The sequence below is a fragment of the Xiphophorus couchianus genome, chromosome 6 (genome assembly GCF_001444195.1).
Source record: "Xiphophorus couchianus chromosome 6, X_couchianus-1.0, whole genome shotgun sequence".
Taxonomy (NCBI): domain Eukaryota; kingdom Metazoa; phylum Chordata; class Actinopteri; order Cyprinodontiformes; family Poeciliidae; genus Xiphophorus; species Xiphophorus couchianus.
This window is the reverse complement of record NC_040233.1, coordinates 19,419,208-19,442,712: the sequence shown is the minus strand read 5'-3', so window position 1 is coordinate 19,442,712 and position 23,505 is coordinate 19,419,208. Positions and strand designations below refer to the sequence as shown.

At 36.3% G+C, this 23,505-nt stretch overlaps 1 protein-coding gene across 1 annotated transcript in view; it reads left to right on the top strand.

Moving 5' to 3' along the window:
* Positions 1 to 23,505, top strand: part of ghrhra (growth hormone releasing hormone receptor a) — a 29,673-nt gene that overhangs the window by 908 nt on the left and 5,260 nt on the right. Inside the window, exons 2-11 of the mRNA XM_028020750.1 lie at positions 133 to 241; positions 9,999 to 10,106; positions 11,829 to 11,929; positions 12,230 to 12,327; positions 12,556 to 12,688; positions 16,936 to 17,089; positions 20,293 to 20,353; positions 20,445 to 20,514; positions 21,259 to 21,353; positions 23,235 to 23,364. Of these exons, the coding sequence (XP_027876551.1) occupies positions 133 to 241; positions 9,999 to 10,106; positions 11,829 to 11,929; positions 12,230 to 12,327; positions 12,556 to 12,688; positions 16,936 to 17,089; positions 20,293 to 20,353; positions 20,445 to 20,514; positions 21,259 to 21,353; positions 23,235 to 23,364 (1,059 nt within the window). The remainder of the gene's footprint in view (positions 1 to 132; positions 242 to 9,998; positions 10,107 to 11,828; positions 11,930 to 12,229; positions 12,328 to 12,555; positions 12,689 to 16,935; positions 17,090 to 20,292; positions 20,354 to 20,444; positions 20,515 to 21,258; positions 21,354 to 23,234; positions 23,365 to 23,505) is intronic.

Genomic DNA, 23,505 nt, shown 5'->3' with positions numbered 1-23,505 from the left:
TTTCACTGAATTCTCCATTTCCGTACCTCCCCATCATCGCATCATCCTCTTACGCCTCAAACATACCGAGAACAAGCGAGAAGCGTGTCTCCTCGTCCCTGTAGATAACTGGGACGTGTGTCTAATTTTCAGGGTGAAGCAATTCATCCGGACTGTGCCATCATCGCTCAGCACCTGAGGGCTCGAGAGATTTGCAGCCAGACGAGAAGGAGCGAGGCGCAAAACCGGAGCGATAACAGCGGTGGGTTCCCGTGTGATATGCTGCGCTTCTGGGGCTCCTCTCTCTCAAACACGCACTCAGGGAGGTGGCTGTGAAAGTCTGGCGCTCTGAGACATGATTTCAATCGAAAGTATAAATGCTAAACTAGAACAAGGACTTTGGGGATGCAGAGATAAAGCCAGAGCACCATGCTGGCAGCAGGGAAGGAAAACATAATAAACATTCTAGCGGGAAAGACATGTTGGCTGAAGTTTGTAGTTTCAGTATTTGAAGTTATATACCGGGGGGAAAAATATCTTAAAGATTACCTGATGCATTCTTTTTGAGAAGTTATAAATCGCCCAGTTTGATTCACAGTAAATTAGAATATGATTCAATTAATTATTTTTTAAACTGATATTGAACTAAAGGACGTGGTGATTTGTATCTGAAAAAACTGCAGGCATCCGTTCAAAGACGTGGCGTCCTTTTATTGTCGCTCAACATACAATTCTTGATGCAACAAAACAAAAATGATCAGCAAATATCACACTTATAACTCATTTTTGATAATACAGTTGCTAAACTATTGAACTACTGCAAGTTACTACAAAAAACACCTGTTCTGCCACAGTTCCAACACATTAAGGCTCTGATAGATTGTCGTTGATCATGATTGACAGTCAGACCAGCCAATCACAGTCCAGACAAGTCTACAAGGCGAAGTCCAGCGAACTTGTGGTATTTTCCACAGATATACCATCTCACAAATGTACTTTTTGTGCATTGTGACGATGATAGATTACAGGTAACAGTCAAAGTTTCTGAAAAACTGAATCTTGAGTTTCTATCTAATAATAACAATACAATTATTATTATTATTACTAATTTATTGATATGCATTTCTGAGAAAAAGTACAAATTCCCTAATTTTTTCTAGCTTTGTCATACTCAAATATTTCAAATAATCAAACAGTTCATAACTCAGACACAGCTAACATGGGAAGTTAAAAATAACAGATCAGACTGGATCAAGGGTAAAAGAATATCCAAACAAGCCTTGTTGAATGGGAAAAGTAATCACTCCAAGTATAGAGTCATGAATTAAATGTTATTGATTACATTTTTTTGGAACCTGAGTTCAAATTCATTAGCTACATTCAGAGCTGTGGAGAAAAGATATCACTTAAATACAACCTGTCTGACAACACAAAGTAGGACAAAATAATCATATTGAGATCCACACACAGAAAAGGAGAAAACATTGAACAATGGCAAAACTTCCCTGGCATAAACAATTGCTCCTAATAGTGTATCATTGATTCATCGAGGAGGTCAAAAAGAAACCATAACATATACATCACTGCATCCCTCTCTTTACTGTAGATTAGTTTTTAATCATTCAACAGAAAGAGACTGAGTGAAAATGACATTCATGTTCCAATGTCAAAACCACTACTGACCAAAAAAAAAAAGAAAAAAAATATTTGGGAAAATATTTTTGTTGATTGACAAGACAAAAGTAAAACATTTTAGAAAGTCTTGTCAAATCTCATAAAAAACACAGGGTTTAAAAATATTAAATTGCACAACGCTGACAAAAAACCTTCAAAAAAACATGGTGGTGGGAGGTGTGAGTTTTTCATGCTGCTGTTCAGATATAAGATAAGAGAAGCCCCGGTGAACAGGAGGGAAGGTGAAGTTTAGATAAAAAGAAGAAAAAAATAAACATATTGGCTAATAGGGTTTATTAAATAGTTGTAACAATTGATTCATAACCATGAAGTGCACCCAGCATTTACTGACAAAAAATACTATGAATAAGCTGACAGAGATCAGATTTTTACAGTAATTCATAAACAGATGTGTAGTGTACAATGATTATAATAGAATTTCAAAACCAAAATGGAGACATTCACAACACCGAGTTTCAGAAAACAGGTTTGCTGAAATACGAGTTGTTCCTTTACTTTAACTCCATTGCACTGATCATTTACTCAATGTGAAATATGCCTCTTTTCCCTGGTGAGGCCTAGCCGTCTTGTCCTTCCAATCTGACCAAGTTGACTTTATAATAAACTACTGAACCTGGCATATCCCTGAGGGCTCAAATGTCTCAGGAACTGGCATCATATTAGAACTTGGCTCAGACAAGCAACATGGGATGATGAACTTTAACATTTCATTACTACTTTGATCTTAATTGAGGTTGAAGCTACTCAGTACTTTGGTGCAATGTTGTCCTCCAAGGCTCATTATGCAAATAAATTAATGTTGATGAATTTCTCTGATAGAGTTGATGTGTCAGTGCCGGTCAATGTGCTGGTGGCATGTGACCACACAGAACTCCAGAGTCATGCAGAGTTTAACCCTTCACTAAATTATATACTGCCTTGCAAAACTGTCCACACACCTGGAACTGTTTTACATTTTGTCACATTACAGCCACTCACTTTAATGTATTTTATGTGATAAAAAAGAAAGTGGTACATAATTACAAAGTGGAAGGAAAATCAAAAATGACTTGTGGTGTGAATTTGTGTTCAACCCTCCTGAGTCAATACCTTGCAGAACTAACTTTTTGGAAATGTCTTTACCAAATTTACTCATATGAAAAATAAAAATGTTGCCTATTTCATTTTAATAGCCTGAACTCTGTCAGATTAGATGGAGCGTGTCTGTTAGCATAAGTAGGTCTGGACATTGGCCTGACCATTCTAATGCATAGATGTTTTGACCTAAATACATCCCATAATAGTTCTGACTGTATGTTCAGGGTTAGTGTTGCTCTGGAAGACAAACCTTCACAACAGTATAAAGTTTTTGTAAGCTTCTGAGATGTTTTATTTCAGTAGCACCATCCATCATACTGCTAACTCTGACCAGCTTCCCTGTCCCTGCAAAAAATGCCTCCAGTTATATTTTGGTCTGATCCTCAGTTGTCACTGTTTTGGGGTTGGGAGTTTTTCGGCGGTCAGTTCAATTCAAATCAGTTTATTTATATAGCACAAATAGAAAACACGTCATCACAAGGTACAAAAGTACCTGGAGAGCTTGCATCTTCTCCCTTACGTTACTGATGTTTAATCTGTTCTTTGCTCTCCAAGATGCTATTTCTTCAGGCTGTTTGTGAAACATCCATTTCACAATATGCAAGACTGTGAGTTTCTTCTGGGGCATAAAAGTAGGATAAGATCATTTGAAATTTGTGACTGTAGTGTAACAATTTGTGGAAAAATCAACAGGCTCCAAATAATTTTTTGCATTTTTTGTGACTCAGTCAGAGACTCCTGGTGGTAATTGGTCAAAATAGACATTATGTTTCATTTACTTATTTAAAACATCATGTCAAAAATAGACTCCAAATTGTTTTGGTTAATGACTTGATTCCATAAAATTGAAGAAAAATAACTAGCAGTCTTCTTCTAACATGTACAACGTATTTAATTATATCAAAGAATGTAGATATAAACTGAGAAAACATTTTTTTAAATTGATAAGACACAACAAAAAGGCATCATCATACTATATTGGAATACAGAATAACAAATGCATTTCAAATATAAAAAACTGCCATGCACTCACAAGTGAAACATCATTGAGAGGTCTACTGAATGAGGACTGCAGGCATCTTCCTGCTCCTCCGCCAGCATTGCTCTGAAAGGACTCAGTCTGTGTCCAAAGTCATTTCATACGTCTCTGTTAATCCAAAATGAGGTGACATTCAAGTGGCAAAGTGAGCAGCCCCCTCCCGCCCCCTTACAGCTGCCTGTTTATCAAGGACTCAGAATAGAGCACAGCTTAGGGGAGGGGAGAAACATTTTCATTAAAAATTATGTTTTGAAGTGAACTATCAGCCTCTTTATACGTCAGTCACTTTTGGAACTCTCGACAGCTTGATGCTGCTTAAGCTTCCCTCAGCCGGTAATTAAAAACAAAGAAGTCATTCCCACGGAAACTGTATGGATTTTTATAATGTATGGTTTGCATGCTTTTGCTTTGTCATGACGATAAATGTGCACAAATGCTTCTGTTGGATCCTATAATTGTGCTTCTGTCTTTGGTGGCTCTAATCTGAGTCTAAAAATTACTTCTTTTCACAATTAGCTCTTCACATTTTTCATATCTCTTGCTTTCCGCGTGATTTTATAGACGCGAGTTTGAGCATGATGATTGGAACTCCCTCTGGGAAATATTTCACCACCTTAATTTGAACTTGTTGTCAACCTTATGTATGTTAGGAATCCAAAATAAGCACAGATATTTTGGAATAAAACTTGTGTTTCTCTCATTATTAGAGAAACTAGGACAAATTCTGCTGAACATTTTTTCTGTGTTAGCCTCGTCATGGCTGTGTACTATTCTCAAAATCAAGACATTCTGCTCTGAGACCAAATCAAGTCAGTAAAGTTGACTGCATGAGAGAAAAGGAGAATAGTTTGTATTTATTTATTTATTTTATTACCTGATAATCCCCATTGCATTTAATCCTAGGCCTCCACTTTATCAAAGGATTGAGATGTCCCATAATCGTTTCTGTGGTGCAGGAAAAAGTTAAGGGGTTTCGCTTTCAAGCCCTAAAAAGTGAGATTTTTTAAGGGGACATCTGGAATGAAATAAGTATAAGCTGCTCCTGCAAACCAGCTTCCACATGTAAATTTTTTGTATTGTTTTTAATACTACAATAATGTCCAGAGGAAAGCCTAAAGTTTTGCTAAATAAGCAAAAAAATCCTATTTTTGATGTTTTTTACATTTCAACTATTACAATGCATAGTTTTATGTATTTTATTTGATATATTTTTAAGTTGTTCCAAACAGGTCAAAATAAACATTTTTAATGTTTAGAACAATAATAAAAGAGAGGAACAAGTGAGGAGGCAATTTATTAAAAACTTAATTTAAAATCAAACAAGCCTTTTCTAAACCAATCAAAACAACCAAAGCCTTCAAAAGGCAAAAGCTGTGCATAGATATAGTTTTCATATAATTTTTTTTCAGGCATTAACACTGTCATGACCCCCTCATGGCAAAGGCAGAAAGGGTTAGTGTTTTTGAATGTGACAGGACTGTTGAGGCCTCTTGCAGTGCTCTATTTGTGCAAAGGTTGCACACAGTAAGAAAGTCATTTTGAATTTTCTAAGAGATTCTGAAGAGACTTAAACAAAAAGTCAAGTAGTGTACTTGCACAAATGTTACCTGCAATGAGCTTGAGAATTTAGCTGCATGTTAATGACGAAAGCACATCCTCCACTCAAATTAAGGAACTTACTGACGATTAACTCACACAGTGCTCTGAAAACATATTTCCCTAATTGCAGCAATATTCCAATTTCACTTTTTGTTGGACTTAAATGTGTTGGATAATCAATTGCTTAAAAGGAAAAGCTGTCCAAACCAATGGGCTTCTGGTAAAGTAATTAGCTGCCTTTTTAAGTTCTAAGTTAACAGCAATTATCTAAACTTTGCAAAAGTGAAATTAGAAACATCCTAGATTACTGCCAGGACCACATTCTAAGGACAATATGATGTAGGATAAATATCTCAAAATGCAACAAATCATTCCCAGCTCTGAAGAAATTCAAAGACAAAGGAGTTAAAAGTCATTGCGTTATAGATTAACACAACGACTTAATGACCCAATGACATATCATAATTGATGGAACAATAAAATCATCACTCTAGAAAATCCTGCTTCAGAATGTGAAGGTATCAGTTTGTAACCTTAAGGTTTTAGTTTAAGAAGTGTCAATCAGTTAATGAATGATTTGACACAGGGTGCAGTTATAATTTCAAATGGGGCCATACTGCTTTGGAAAGCTTTTTACCCCAATGAAAAAAATATAAATTTGAAAACTGCATTTCGTATTTATATAAGAAATTGTTTATTGATCTTGAACATTTAAGTGCGACAAAAGTAGCAAAAACGGAAGAAATATGTAGTGGGAAAATGCTTTGTCACATCACTGTAACTATTGTTTGTGATAACATTTTTAAATCTAACTGCTCTCCTTTTGATCTCACACACTGAATACAATTTCACAATCTTACTGTTTTTAAGGAGTAGTGTTTAGTATTATCCAGGCACATAGTGCCACTTTATAGCAAAATGAAGTAACTTGATTGATATTAAAAAAAAAGTTGTGTATATCAAACATAACTCAAAAAGAAATGTAACTTTACAATTGAATGGCCTTTCACTACATTATAAAAATGCTTCTCTGCTATGCCATTTACAACTGTTTTTAGGAGAGTTGGGCTGAGAGGTAGTTTGTATGATTTGTCTGAGGGGTGCTCTGTGAGGCAGAACATTCAAGGATTCCTCAAACACGCATGGAAGAATCAAAGCAGGTTTGTTTCTGATGAGGAATAACATTATAACGTGATGTAAAGCTCAAAAAGTCAATTTCATATAATACTTCCTCCCTTTAAAGTTTCATACCGTGTTTGAGTTTCTTCTGCTGTACTTTTGTAAAAAGCATATTGAATCATTTAATGCATGAAGGAGAAGCTGCTAGGTAAATGTAGCTTGCATGGAAAATGACTGTTACATATTCAAATATGCTTGGCAATAAATTTTACTTTAGCATGCCTACAAAACACCTTCGTATTTCTACAATGAAAATCCAATCTAACCAGATTTGTTTGTGTGAAGAAGCAGGTAATATCCAGGCAGTGTTGGATGTGCTTCAGAACACCCACATTCAGGGTTTCCTGTGCAATCCTCCATATTGTGACTTGGTGATGAATTGGTGCTGCATGTAAATCCTGAAGGCAAATAATGCACTCTGTTCTCTACCTCTTTCACTTTCAATCAGTTTATCCGCTGCTTCACTGCGGGAAATGATTTCAGTTCTACTCTTCAGTTTGTCAGAGTATTTTTGCACCTGAAGTTGAGTAATTCAATCAGATTTCCCTCAGCTCTTTTGCCATTAATTGAGTACCATTAATATTGCAGCTGCGTCTGAACAAACAACATTGCTAATGGCATTCATTTGCAACACACTGTCGCTGTGTTGACACAGTTTTTGGAAGATGTTGTCTCTTCTTAAATTAGGATTGTGTCAAGATTAAAGCCAATCTGTGTAAACCCTGGGATGATCCTTCCACATAACCTACATACACTCTGCTCAGAAATACACTCCTTCAAACCAATTTAAAAATGGGAGATAACACTGAATCACAGCATCCTTGGTTAAACAGCCTCAGTACAGAAGAATTGCATCTCTTAATCCAAGACAGCAATTAAGTCTTTGTATAGACATAGAAAATGTAATTTTCTTTTTTTGAACAAATACTCTAAAAGCACCTTGTTAACATGTCATTTATTTTTCAAAGTGCAGTTCCCTGCCAGTTTAATCTTCTTATTGTCTTATCCACATTGGATTTATTCCCCTCACAGCAAGATGAGCTTCACAGGAAAAGGTGTGAAAAGGTTTTAGTTTCTTCTTCCATTTGTGATTAATTTGCAGTTCGAGTGACTGAAAACACATCAGAACTACAAGGTGATCTCGTAGGAATTTATAGATCCGAATGAACTGAAGGCATTATAAACATTACAAGATTTTTCTTGACTAACAAACCAAATAGATGTTACTGAGCTTCCTGGGAAACCATATTTTGTTCTAATTAAAATATTTTTAGGTTTTTAAAAAAATCACCCACACAGCTGGTCAATTTCTGGAGTTTCCATTGAATGGTCAATCAATAGCATAGTTAGCCAAGTTGTTATGATGCATACTGTTTACTTGGAGCATTTTTACCACTGTATTTATGCCTAAAAGTGGAAATGATGAGCAAATTACTACTCCTAAGAAGCTCATCTCTGCAGCTTCCCCTTAGTTACCGTAGGCCCTGTATGTATGGCCCTCTCTTAGTAGCAGTTTGCAATTATGCCTTACCATATCCATTTATAGAGGACGCATTGAACAGAGTAATGTTCTCTAACTAACCTCTGAGACCCTCAAAGGACAGACAGATTTAAACACTATCTATTGATAAGGTGTTTTCTAAAGGCAATTTGTAGGACTGGAGTTTAAGTGTATCAAAGTAAAGTAATGTAAAACAAGGGGTACAAATGCATCTGCAAGGTGCCGTATGGCTAAAGGAAAAGAAACATGAATAACCAAACCATTAGATGAACCAAAATCATCAAATGTATGATTGGAAACAGAGATCTAGGGACGTTGCTTGGAAACAAGACAATAACAGTTCTGTTGTTACCAAGTCTTGTATTGTTTAAACTAAACAAGCACAACAATTTGATTCCCTTTCTTTGAAAAGACAGATCCCCCTGCATTGTGTAGTTGTACGCTTGCTGAATTTGATTCCTTTCACTTTCCTGCCTTTGTCTGAAACCAGTGCACATAAAACCAGACATGCGGCGCTGGAAAGATATATCAGGGAATATCCCTGTTCGGATAGGCACACCCATAATCTGCATGCTTAGGGTTAATGTAGCATCAACATTTGATGGCGTTTGCCACCTGCCTTGTAAAAATCTTAAAGTTTCACAACCTCAAAGCAAACAGTCTATCTCATAAAAACCAACCTGGAAGTACATGGCCTCTGATCCACAGCATCAGGAATATTTGACTGAGTCAGGCTGAAAGCAACAGAGAAGATGCTGAGGTAAATAATCCAGGGTTTGTCTGAACAGTAACACACTGTAGCTCCAATATCATTTGCTAGTGTTACACTAAAGCTGACAAAATGTACATGTGATTATGTAAAAGGAGGAAAATACTTAGTTTATTTATATGGGATGGAGTAATAGAATTGATAATGAATTAGATACACAGGCTTTGTAAAAATGAAATAAGGAACTGAGAGAAAACACATTTTTGCTTGTATATCACCAGCATGTCTGAATGTATAGTCTGAAGAAGAGGAAACTCATTTAAATAACCTAGAGAATGTAGCTCTCATGTTGCTCTTTTTTAACTGAGCTGCCTTTTCCCCTAATTTCACATTTTCTGTTTATCAGTAATAGAAAAATATTTTAGCATGTAACAAGATCTTGTTTATGAGAGACATATTTAAAAGACATTTCTATATAATTCTATAGTTTCTCTACAATTATTTAAGATCCCAAAAGCTTAAAAGAATAAAACACTTTAAGTGCCAGTTTGGTCTTACCCTGTGGGCATAGCTAAAGTCCTTTTTTACTCCTCACATTCAGTCACATTGGAGTAAACCCAAAAATATTTAATAGACTGCCAAAATCTGTGCAAATAGTGATGACTATGAGTGATGACTGTGGGGTAAACAGCAGATTAAATCTGCCTCAACTGTTGAGGCTGAAATGTCTTTTTCCTTCTGACTGATTGGCAAAAATGGTAGTCTAAATATTTATCTGCCACAGACTAACATTTGTTTAAAATCTACATGGTTTTACTGCACAAGGCGATGAGAAGTTTATATATAATCACCTTCGGCATGTATATGTTAAAGTTAATTTCAACTGGTAAGAGATCAGGACTCTTAGTTTAATGTTAGACTTCATTATTCTTCCCCAAACCAGTTTTGATATGTTTTTTGGATAATGATCCTATAGGAACACCCTTTCTGGCATTTTATTCATCTGTTTGAGATATGATCTATTTTGCTGGTTTGAGAATAGATAAATCAGACTAATGTTAAGCATCTGGAATGGTTCTGGAATGGTCCATTCCAGAAAACCAAGCCGTTTTAAGGAGTTTTGTCATTTCTCTTTCATGCACAATAATACAATAATGACAGGTACTAACTGACAGATTTTAAGTGACTTGTCCCTCTGCTTTCGTCCCTCTGTTTTGCAGGATGTAAAACAGAATGGGACGAGATTGGATGCTGGCTGAGGGCCGAAGCTGGGCAAGTTGTCAATTTATCCTGCTCTGAGGTCTTCCAGCATTTCTCCAGCAATCAAGGTTGGTTTGCATAGCTCATCAAATGCTCAACCTCATTAAAATAAAAATAAATGAAACACTTGTACTCCACATCTAATCAGCGTAGTTGTTAAGATGAGGAATACTGTGTTTGAAACCTGTTCTTGTGCACGATACCTTTGCTGCTAAGGTTAATTATATAGAACATAATCAATGTGCTAATGCAAAGTGAGGATAGTAATGTAAAAACATAGTATGAATTATTCATGCATGTTTGCTGGCATGAACACACACTGCCCTGGGATGTTTTTGACAGGAAGAGTTTGAAATATTGTCATAAAGTTTTAATTAATATAATACAATTCTTGTCTTTTTTGCGTTTCTGAAGAAAAATGTTATGTCATACCATTACTGTAAGGTGACATGGATGTTAATATAAGTATTTTTATATATTCACTTATTTTAAATCTACAACATTTTCTTGTTTACAGTGATTGAGAGTAAAACTGTTTGGCATTATCTAAAATCTAAAAATCTGTTAAAATGTTACCCCTTTCCTTGCAGTATTGTTAATTAATGCTACATTTCATTGGATGTCGTAGTTAGTAATACTCATTTGTCCTTTAGCATCAATGAAACAGTGGACAACACTGAAATGCAGATCACCCAAACAAAGAACAATGAAGTTCTAAATATTTGGACTCCCACTGGTTCCATATGCAGAAAGAATCAGAATGGTGAAGAAGAATAATTTAGATGACTTTTAATGCGTCATGTTGGCCGGATAGGCTGGTCAAATTTTTCCTGAAACTGCTTGTCATGTGGGTTTTCCACACAAATTCATTCCATTATTTTCAGAAGCATGGGTCCACTCTCACTTGAATCAACAGTTCAGTCTGGTGTTGGTAGTGTGATGATGTGGGGAAGATTTTCTAGTCCACACTTGAGCAACAGTCAACATCTTAATCCACTTTTGGATTAAAAGCACTTTTTGAATGCTGTTAATTGAAGATTTGTACCCTGAATGTGAAGGTAACAAATCTGCCACGATTGTGGGATTCAATAATGCCAATTTGAATCACAATGCATGCAGAACGCTTCCAACACGAAGCGTTATCCTTAGCGTAACTATCACAAGTGTTTGATTGGTTTGTACTGGAATGAGTTGGATTGATCTAAATGTTATTTTGACAATACTGGTTTTTACATAATTGAATATGAATTTTATACACTTTTCTTCCCTGAAGATTGCAAATTGCTCCATACAAATAAAATTAACTCTACATGAGCGCTTGGAATATGCATAAAAATCAACATTTTGGTTTTAGTGCATTTATATTTTCATGACTGATTATTTTTGCCATTAATGATGGCAAAAATGAGCATCTAACCAGAGTGTACCTAGAATTTTATCTTATTAAAGCAGGGAGGCATGTGTACAGATAATTAAAGTCAAAGACACAAGAGCAAATCTTGCTGCAGAGAATTGCATATGCTAAGATATCAGCAAGAGTTGTTGCTGGAAATCACAAATAACCTTTAAGAGTCTGCATAAGATTAACAACCCAATCATGAGCAGCAGCGTCATTTGTACACATGAAACACAACACTGTACTTTACATTGAATATAACATTAAAATTGGGTTCACTGATATCTGATGAAAAATATTACTGGAGATTTTGTGCAAATGTGACCATAATTCAGGCTCCCCTCCCCACCTTAGCGTTTCTTTACAACATCCTTGCTGTCTGCTCTTTTGTCAGGGTATGTGTACAGAAATTGCACTGCTGATGGCTGGTCTGAAATGTACCCAACTTATGAAGATGCCTGTCATTTCAGTGATGACAGCGAGCCTGAATCTGAGGTACACACACACACACACACACACACACACACACACACACACACACACACACACACACACACACACACACACACACACGCGCCCCCATGCGCACAGACTTTGTTGGAATTATGCTTTCTCAATGCTCACCTTCTTTAGCTCAGACTTCTTTCACAGAAATCCTGCCAATGGATGGCACTGTATTATTGTTGCATCTGCAGAAGGATTCTTAAAAGGGAAACTTTCAGATCTGTTTAGAAGTGTATTAAGCTCTTTGCCTCACATCTTTCTTCAGTTTAATCTTGAGCTTTCTCCTTCCAGACAAGTTACCTCCATACGTTCAGACAGGTCTACACTGTAGGGTACGCCACCTCACTTATCACTCTCCTGACAGCTATAGTGGTGTTCGCAGGTTTCAGGTAAGGGCACAACAGCACTGAATGCATACGGATATGACAAAACTAAGAAAAAGAAATACTGGGATCCTTGGTTACCTTACATTGTGGTTAATATTTGAAACCTGAGTTATCATATCTCCTACACTGATAAATTTTTTGCCCCCAACCTCTGAGTATATTGAAGAGTATTCATTTGCAAAGACAGTATTACAAGACCCTTATTGTGTGACTCTATGTTGTGATGCACAGGAAGTTTCGCTGTACCAGAAACTACATCCACATCAACCTGTTTTCCTCATTCGTCTTGAGAGCCAGTGCTGTGTTCATTAAGGATGCGGTGCTGTTTGCAGATGAAACTCTCGACCACTGCTCTGTTTCTACGGTAAGCCTGCGAATTACTCAAGGATTTTTTCCATAATAACTGGGATTAGAACAAGGTCTTAACAGCGAAAAGAGGGACAAAGATGGGAATTCAAAAGAAAAACTGAATGACTTTAGATCCTACCCACTATTTAATGTTGCAATTTTATACAAGTCAAAAATCATTTTCAGTATTATTCAGATATTGTTGTTATAAAATGAGGTTTCAGATAACATTTTCTTCTTTTACAAAAAAAAGAAAAACATTTGAATTTAAAATAAATATGCCAACAGGGACTATTATGTGGTGGTTGAGAAGGAAAACAACCATAGTAGAGTTAATGCTCCACTGCTGTGGTTTAAATTAACACAATTTTAAATTTTAATCCTATATAATTAATAAGTAGATTAGTCGCCATTTCACCATTAATATTAGATATTTGACCCAAATTCCTTTATTATTCCATAGAGTGATCAGATACTATATACTGTCCAAAAATGTACTAAAATGTATTCTCTTCATAGAAAAATCACCTGGAGGCATCACTTGAATCAAAGAATACATTTATTATTAATCAAACTAAGCTATAGTTACTGGTATTTACTGATAACAAACAGAAGCAAAATCCTAGATTAATTCAAACAAAAAGCTAAACAAAGAACAAACATTAGTCTAATCCCACTGGTAAGAATAAAAAGGGGTTTGACTAGAATAATCAATGACCGTTATGTAGTTTATCATTTAACTGATTTAGACTAGGATCTGTTTCCCAATTTTTGACCATGTGTTGAAAATGTTTTCTATCTGATATCAAGTGACCTTCCAGAGGAATGGGAACCAAAAGACAGAAAAAGTGGCAGACAATTTCATCCCAGTGGACTTCTTGTGTTCTAGACTTTCACTTTGCAAATCAATAACCAAATCCCTCCCGTCAGTCTCTTCTTCATCCTTCAGTCACACAAGCAGCAAGCTCCTGTACGTCACCTATTTCTCTTGATGTGGGGAATATACAAGTATTGGCACAAAGTCAGTTGAGTTGGCCTTGGGGAATAGCTTTGCAGAGAGCCAGCCTCAGTCTGTCTCATTCAGCACAGGTGTTCAAATCTTTTGGCTGCACTTGGTCTGTGTTGCCCATCAACAAAAAGAGAAATTGTTTTGGTGAAATCTCCCAGCATCAGAATGCAAAATCCAGAATTTCTCTGTTTTTGAGATGGCAGGAATGGTAAGCAGACAGGACTTGAACAAGCAAACAAAATTTTCCAAACAATGCGGTGCTATTATGAGTATCTACTGCTTGGCAGTTACAAAAGTTTGTTGTTGCGCAACACCCCCCCCCCCCCTCCTTTCTGTCTCTACTCTCTCACTCTCGTACTTCCTCTTCTGAGAGGGGAGATGTGCTACCAGCTCTCCGTCTAACGGGTCCGTTGAGTTTCCTAAATCTGCTGGGATTTACCCTGTCCAGAACTGAAGTAAACTCTGTTTAAGCTGGTTTCGAGAAACGATTCGCCTGGTTATCTGACGGCCTACATCCAGGTGTCCCACCCTTCTTCCCCCTGTGAATTAGCCAGACTGAGCAGCCTACAGCCAACTAGTTTCACAGAGCACACCTGTTAACGGTCGCTCGTTCTCTATTTTACAACTTGCATTTGTTATTGAACCAGGTAGGTTTTAGTGACTCGGTCGAGTCCCAAGGATGTTGTTTTAAATATGGGCTACCAGCAACCTAAAAACATTTTCCACTTTTTCCTCTCCAGAATCAAACATCACAGCTATTTTACAACCATCAAAGAACTTTAAGGTGACTCATTAACTGAATGTCCACAACATCTTTTAGATTTTCTTTATGCTAAATATTTTATTAGTAAGGCATTTTTGCAAGGGTCAGTACAGCTTAATTCAGTAGCAGAAATAATCAAATAAGTAAAATCAGTCATCTAGTCTATCTTTCCCTACTGCTGACACTGAGAACTAAAAAAGGAACCTTAGAGCGAGACGGACGGAGTTTGGCGCCTCGACCCCCAGACCTGGCACGACGACGAAGAAGGTGTGGCAGCAGGAGGAAGATGTTGATCGGCGAAGGCCAGGATCTCCGCAGGTCTGATGAGCCTCCTCTCCGCATGGATGCTGAGGTCACACAGGACTTGGTGCTGGCAGGAAAAAAGGCACCAGTTCTTCTTCCTTGTCTTTGTCTTCATCTTTGTCTTTGGGGTCAGAACCCAGCCGATGAGAGAAGTGCGATTCGAAGCCACAGATTGTGGGCCTGACGGGTTGGTCTCCATGTGCAGGACAGTCTCCGGCTCCGTGGCCCCGGCTCTTCTTCAGCTGCAGAGTTCTTTGTCCATCTCGATCTTGGCTCGAAGCTGCCCGGAGGATCCAACGAACGGTTCCTCTTTTGCACCCACCTTATATAGGGTTCATCTGTCTGCTTAGACAGATGATCTCATATCCGTCACTGTCTTAAGAGACATCATGTCATGATGTCTGTGCCAATGTCTCAGGGCTGCTCAACCTCCTGTTTTCATATAAGGTGCTGATCATCTCTGCTCTCCTGTTAGTTCCCCTTTTTCCCTTCCTGTCACCTTTCACCTACCATCTACCTCCAACATATCAGTGATGTTTAATTGCAGTTTTACAACCTTTTACACCATTTCAAGTTCAATGTCAAAATCACATTTATATCACATTTATTTTCTTTAGCTTCTCTGATTTAGCATTCATTTATAATTTTATAACCATAACTTATATCACATTTATTTTCTTCAGCTTCTCTGATCTATCATTCATTTATGATTTTATAACCATAACTTATTAGTTACTCTTATTATGATCTTAATGTGAGTTATTACAGATGTTTTTCTGAAAAGAAACCAAGAATAATACATGATTCTAATTATTTACTACTAAAGTTACAGTTACTTGTTTTTCTTGTAGGTGTTCTCACAAATATAAGTGTAAGTATTATTACAAGTAAATCAATATTAATATAAGTATTTTACTTTGAATCTTATCAAATTACTCAAAATGTTTAGATTTAATTTTTTAAAACTTTCATGCTTTAAAATAGTCTCAGCTATTTTTATAAATCTGCAGGCTGGAAACTTCCTCTTTTTCCAGGAAACCTGCTTTTCCTGTTTAATGACTCTCTCTGACTGACTATGATTTCTTATGATTAGATAGAAAAAAGTAGAATTAAAGCAAAGTTTGCATGAGACAAAAACAACACACACAACTAGATTTATTTTATTGACACTTAAGTCTACTGTTGGGCCTTGATATCACTTGAGTGATTCATTTTAAAGATAACTTTATTTATTATTACTGTTAAACTAACTTTATTGACACTTAAGTCTACTGTTGGGCCCTGATGTCACTTGAGTGATTCATTTTAAAGATAACTTTATTTATTATTACTGTTAAACTAAAATCTCCAGCATGGGGAAGTGGGATGAGCTCGGATTTTTTTGACAAGTTTCTCTCTTCTTCAGTAGTCTGTTCCACAGCAGGAGGGCCAAATCAGTGAATGAAACATGTGCTAGAGAAGCGTGAGAATTTTAATTGCACTCATTAAATAGTAGATCTGTTGTTCCATCAAAGACCAGGAAAGGGCATTTGACAATCAAAACAACATATTTAAACTTGTCATAGCTATATTGTAAGAAAAATATTTGAAAATAAATCAAGTCAGATTCAAATCATCATATAGGGCATCACATTAACGTTCATGTTATCCCTAATAACTTTGTTTGGACTTGTGAATAGCAGTTAAGCAATTAAGTTATTTTATTCTTTTTAATTTCACTAATTTAATTTGTTTCTTCAAGATCGTTGCAGAGTAAAGAAGCAAGTTTAATGCCCATAATTTTTCTCACAGCTTTAAGAGAACTTCACTTTAATGTCCTTTTTGAGTTTCATATCTCTGTAAACTCACAGTGAAACACATGGACTTGTCTACAGTTTGATTAATGCACTTTATGGTGAGGAAGTCTGAAATGTTGGAAGTTACATAAACAAATTCAACACATTAAGGAACATACATAACTGTTTTTTAAATGATCGTTACTGTCATTTAATGGATTACAAATTTGGATCAAAATAATGCTGGTCTAGTTGAATTTGTTCTACTAACAAATTAATTTTTTAAAACTATAAGTGGAAAGCAAAAAGTTAACTAGCCTGAAAGCAGCAACATTGATTCAGGATAGATACGAGTTCATCTGTAGTTCTTATAAATGGATGCTTTTAACTCTGTGTCTATTTTTATCCTCTAGGCTGGGTGTAAGTCAGCTGTGGCTTTTTTCCAGTTCAGCATCCTAGCCAATTACTTTTGGTTGCTGGTGGAGGGCATGTATCTGCAGACCCTGCTGGCCCTCACTTTCGTCTCTCAGAGGAAATACTTCTGGTGGTACATTCTCATTGGATGGGGTGAGTAAGAAAGGCAGCAGTCATCTGTACATGTCAAACTCATCACAGACTCATAGTTGAATGCATTGCAGGGCACTGCTGTGTGAAACCTAATATCATCCGCCCATAAATTTCATAACACAGGGTTACACTGCACATTTCATGCTGCCTTTAGCTTACTATAGAAGCCAAAGGTCCTATTTTTTCTGACTGAAAATAATAATTTGGGGCTGTAAACTTGCTTTTACATCATGGAGCTGTAAAATGTTAAAGCAACAGATAAAAAATATATTTGTTTACAACATTATGGTAATTTTGCTGGGAGAATTCACAGGCTATCCAATGAGCTTCCAACGATTGCTTCTTGGAGGTGTGGACTCTGGTGAAGCTTTAAACTTTTCCGAGTCGTTAAGTAGTAAGGTCTGCAATGTGCCAGTTTGATGAAGCTTACTGGAAATTGCCTGCTCTGTAAACAACTGTCCTCCACTTTAAAAAGAGAAGTGCTGAGCTGAACAAGATGGCTGTTAACGTTAATTTAATATTCAGAAGTGTGGCTAACATAGACTGACTCGTATTCACATATTGCTAAAACTACAGGCAGATTATGATTCTAAAACAACACAGATCATCAATATCATTTCACAACTTTCCCTAATGTTTGCTGATTGGCTCAGTAGAAATGCTACTGAAAGAATCCACCTCAATGGAAGAAAGCTCAGACTGAGCTGTGAAGCGAGATTAGAATCAAGCAGAATGGTGCAGGAACGCAATGGCCAGGTGATTATTAGCCAATCCAAATTCTTTTCCTTGTTTTCAAAAAACTGTTTCTGTGCCACATTTAAATAAAAACAGATTTTGTCATCTCATAAAACTCTAAGAAGAAGTTTAAGAAAATGTAAAGGTTTTATTTATTTGACTTGGGTTGGCACACAGTTCTGTCTCATTCAGACTGATAATCTATTTTCAGATAATAATCAGCTTCCTCAAAGCCTGCTGACAGGATGTTCTCACAGCGGCTGATTGCAGATACGATTGCACTTCATGTAAAAGTTATTTCTTCCGTTTCTCTGAGCTTTTTAGGCAGACTTAATGAGATTTTTTATTGTAGCATGTTATCCCAAACAAAACAACATCCTGTTTTTGAATTTATTCTTGCAGTCTTATGTTACCTCATCCTATATTTACCTATTCTCAAACTTTCCAAGCCCCATTTGTTTAATTTGTTCTGCCACCAATATGCTACAGTATTATTCAGTCACAATAAGAGGGCAGATACTGACTGGTTACTGTAGGGTTAACAGTAACAAATCGTTATTTTTTCCCCTTTTACTGAGAAACTCTTAAAAGTTGGATTCAACAGAAATGACAGCAGGTAAAAAAAGTTTACAGGTCACACTGGGCATGTTGTTCTTGTAATGTCAGTAATGAGTTAAGGCTATGTTCAGCTAGTGCTGCATACAAACACTGCTTATGGGGTCTTCGTGTCAGGGATTCAACTGGAATCTGTGGTTAGATGGGATGAAGTACAGCAGCAGGATGGATCAGACCCTTGGGGATGAACGTGCAGACCCTGTGTCAGTATAATTAAAGAATAGTTGGGTTGCCTGCATTCAGGGTGACACAATGCCTCTAACTCGGGAGGTTTTATAAGCAGCTTTAGTGCAATTGTTTGAAAAGCTTCACCGTGCCATGGCATTTCACAAACAAGCCGGTGTCTGCAAGACGCGAAGATTTGAGTTCAGGAGAGCGTCACCTGCTGCGACGGGAGATAAAGAAGGAATGCATTGTGCCTCTGTCCATCAAACCTTGTTGAGGATTAAACGAATTTCCTTCAACCTTGTCGGTGAAGGCTTAAGGAAACAATGAAAAATCATTCTGTATTCTCTCCTATTAATTTTAGTGACCCCTTAGAGGAGTCTCCTGAACTATGATCAGATCAAACGTTTCAAACATACACCAGTTTTGAAAATACCTCCTAAGGTGATGTAAGATGTACAAGTGTACTTTATATTCAGGGATAACAGTGAATAAAAATGGAAAAAGTCTAACCGTGATGGGTTTCATAGTTGTATGGAAATGAATGTTAATCAAAATGAAAGATATTGCAAAAGTATTTTTATATCTTTTTTGCAATTTGTCATATTACAACCATAAATCCATTTGCTTTATTTGAATTTGATGTAATTGATAAGTACAGTAAAAGTACATGGTATTTTGCAGCCTCCTACAGAAGTTTTGCCCTGTAACATCAAAATGTTTCCCTGTCCCTTAAAAAATAATAATAATAATAAAGACACCACCTCAACAGCACCTTAAAACACTGTGTTTTATGGTAGGAATGGGGTATTAATGGTAATTTACAATGCTCATATCCTCCAAAAATTGTGCTTTGCATAAAAGGCAACAAGCTACATATTTGTGTCAATTGAACAGTATTCCACATGCTTCCTGCGTCTCCTGTAGTGTAGCATGTTTTACACAGAACTTATTATGACCAATAACTGAGCAGTGAACCTCTGCTTCCCCAGTAGCTTTTCCAGAGTTACTTTGCTGCTCTTTAACTCAGTACTCTCTTTACCGTGCTAGTGTGTTTAGAGCCTCCAACGAGTTTTCAGCTGTGCCAGACCAAGTTCAATCTTTAGATGGCAGATTAAGTGTGAAAGTTTAGAATATTGTTTCAAAAAATGATTGTATTTAAACAACAGTAGCACTTCATCCCTCGCCTGTCTGCTGTGCATCTTTGTCCTCATGATGCTGTTTGGTCACTAATGTTGCCTAACAAACCTCTGAAGCCATCACAAAACAGCTAGATTTACACTAATATTAAGTCACAGGCTGGTTAATTAGTAAATGGGCCAGATTACAAATGCATGCCACACTTTTCTGATTTTTATTTGCAAAATAGATTGAAAATTATGATTGATTTACCTTCCACTTCATTATGAGATACTACAGAAGCTACAGAAGTGTATTGCTGACAAGGAGAAAAATACATTTTCAAGCACCATCAACTTATAATGTTTTCTTCTCTATTTCTATCGCTTCACCTGATTTTATGACTGCACCAGATACCTACTTAGGCAATGTGATGCAAGTAGGACAAAGATAAATTTGATATGCAGAGTAAACATAATGTCATGTCCTCCTATGAAGATTTATTTAGATCTAACAGCATGTCAATATTTTATCTAACATGCATAATTTATTTGCTTTTGTATTTATAGGATTGCCATCAACGATTCTCGTACTTTGGGTTCTGACCAGATTTCTCTATGATGACAGAGGGTGTCGTAAACTTCATTCTATTTCTTGATATTAGTTACATTAAAGCTGCTCATTTCATGCTCAGCTGAATGCAGTTTGTCTTTCTTTGCAGCTGTTGGGATGACAATGACAGCGTTGGCATTTGGTGGATCATTAAAGGACCAATAACAGGCTCGCTGCTGGTGAGTGACAAGCTGTGAAGCTGTTGCAACGTGACAAACGTGTTTTGTTGTTTTTTTTACAGTTACATTTGCTTCATTCACACATACTTCCGTTTGTACTTGTATTTAGGAATTTTTCTGCCATAATCCCAGCGCACACATTTTCAGTCTGAAAACAGGATTTAATGTCTTTCTTCTCAAAACTTGTAACTCAAAACTTGCAGTTTACACAACACCCAAGGCAGAAACTTCTTATAAACGTCTTATAAGTTAATAAGAACTTATTAACTTGGACAGAATTAAACTTTTGTCGCTTAAAATCAGGGCTGATTATTTATGAGACTGGAGCTCATTTTTGTTGCAACTCAAACAGAAAGGGAATACCAAGTTGCACATTTTCCCAATTTTTGGAGTGACTAATTTCCTTTTAACCACTAGTGTAATTAAACAATTTGAAATTATTGTTGTGTTGGTCTGATTTCTCTTTTAATCACATTGTGGATTTTCTCTCTAGCTGTGGGCAGAGACCTGCTTCCCAGATTACTAACAATGAAGCTGCAACATTCTGGCAGGAGAAGAATTTCATTTTTAAGTGACATAATTTACATAAACAGCCCCACTCACACAATCAGAATAACATAGAACCTTTAATTTGTATATAAATTTTACATAAGTGACTTGGTTGTAAAAAATAAATAAAGAAAGGCTTTGGGTTTTATTTGAACTACTATTGATGTTGATGGTTTGTGCATATATTTCTGACAGGTCAACATAGTCATCTTCATAAACGTTATCCGGATTCTGGTCCAAAAGCTTAAATCTTCAGCCATGGCTGGAAACAGCGACACTGGTCACTTCATGTAAGTCTCAACAAAGAAGTACAGCATATTAAGCTTGAACACAGACTCTAAAACCACAACATGAAATAATTTCCTCAGGAACAGGATTATCAAGGTTAGGGAGATTAGTTAAGCTCTGCCCTTCAGAGAAGCTATTAAAATCAACAAATACAATTAAAATAAATATACACACAAGATACATTATTAAAATAACAGAAAGTATGCATTTATAAGATCTGTTTTTTGTATTTTATAGGATATAAAGATACATTTTACTCTTGATTAAAAACTGTTATGCAAGCAATGCAACAAGGGAACAATGTAAAAATCCTTTCACAAAATGAATGGCCTCTTTCCTGCTGGTTAATCTGCAAAATGCTTCATTCAGTCTAACACAGAACCCAGAAATACTGCTTCACCTGAATCACTGTATTTTCTGTATTAGCAGTTTGACTAGGGCAGAGTTTTGCTGAGCTGAATTCATCTCAAAAGAGAGCAAATAAAAATAGAATCTAGATACTAGAAATAGACGTCTCTTTCATCGCGGTGCGACAGAATTGTTCCACCCATTCAATGAATGTTTTACATGCTCAAAAGCTTCATTTCTGCCTTGCAAATTTCAGCCTTATTCAGGTGGATCAGAGACATGAGCACAAAAAGACGCAAAGCACAGGTGTGACTAAAGAAAAACACAATCCTATTGTAAGCATAAAACATCCAGGTGGATTTTTCATTTCAAATCCTGAAACAGTCACGTTAAAACCCCGATTTTAATTGTTTTGTGTGACTGGTGAGATGGTCAACATGAAAGTGGATTTATGCTGTAGTAAAAGAAATTCTTTAATCTCATCTATCAGTTTCAGACCAACAAACATAAACACAAACATCTGTTAGAGAATAGTTTAGCTGTTTGATTCTTAATAAATGGATCTTCTTTCTCACTGTTCTGTCTCACTGAAATGAAAAGTTTATCTTGTCTTTGTAAAATAAGCAGATTAAGACAACATGATTTACAAGTTGCTGTTTTTAAATAAATTATGCTATTTATATTTATTACATTAGTTATTCAATCTAAACTTGTCTTACATTTAAATGAATCCTATTTGGCATTTTAATCACCACCATTAGGAATGCACCGATATGAAAATTTTGACCGATATTGATATACGATATTAATACTGAAGTTATGGCCTTTAACCAATATTTAAAGATATATTTTATATATTTCTACACTTTCAACATCATGTAAAAGCTAGAACACAGCCTATATCACTTGTCTATCTCGGTTAAACACCTAATCATGTACTGCATCATCATCAGTTTCTCATGACCACAAGGCCGACTCCCTTCCTTTCTGGAAACACAAATAGTAATGAGATGGAAATAAAAATTTGCTGTCATTATTGGCCTGGTTTTACTTATCGGAGTGATAAAGATATCTTTAAAATATGACTAACATTGGCCGATAGCGCATTGTTGATGCCTATATATTGTACATCTCTAACCCCTATTTATTGTCGTAAAAATTGCCTGAATACTTAATTTTGTTTTACTTTGCTTTTCACTGTCAAAGCCTCATAACAGAATTCTATACTATGCTAAAGGTTAAACAGATGGCAACCGTGGCTCAGTGAGAGCTCAAAGTATTGGGTTTTGATTCCAGCTTTATTCTGAAATATATGTCGATGTGCCCCTGGGCAAGGCAATTAACCCCAAGTTACTCATTGATCTGTGTAAATGGATGTGTGTGCAGTGCAATTGGGTGACTGTGGCTAAAGGTGAAAGGCAGTTTGAGTGGTTGTTACAACTAGCAAATCACTACGGAAATCCAGTCTATTTACTATGAGGCCTAAGTTTTGTCAAATCTGTAATATTATTTTGATCGCTTTGTTTTTGCATCAGGCGGCTGGCTAAATCAACCCTGTTCCTCATTCCTCTGTTTGGGATGCACTACACTGTGTTTGCCTTCCTGCCTGAAAACACTGGAGTGGCTGCCAGACTGTACATCGAGCTGGGCCTGGGATCCTTTCAGGTATACAACATTTTTGAAGGGAGGTGGAGTATTACGTATTTTCTAGGCACATTGTATCTATAAAATGGCATATATTGATGTCTAATCTTTATTTAATATTAGAAAATTTTTAAAATATTTTTCTTAGAGAAAAAAGGTTTC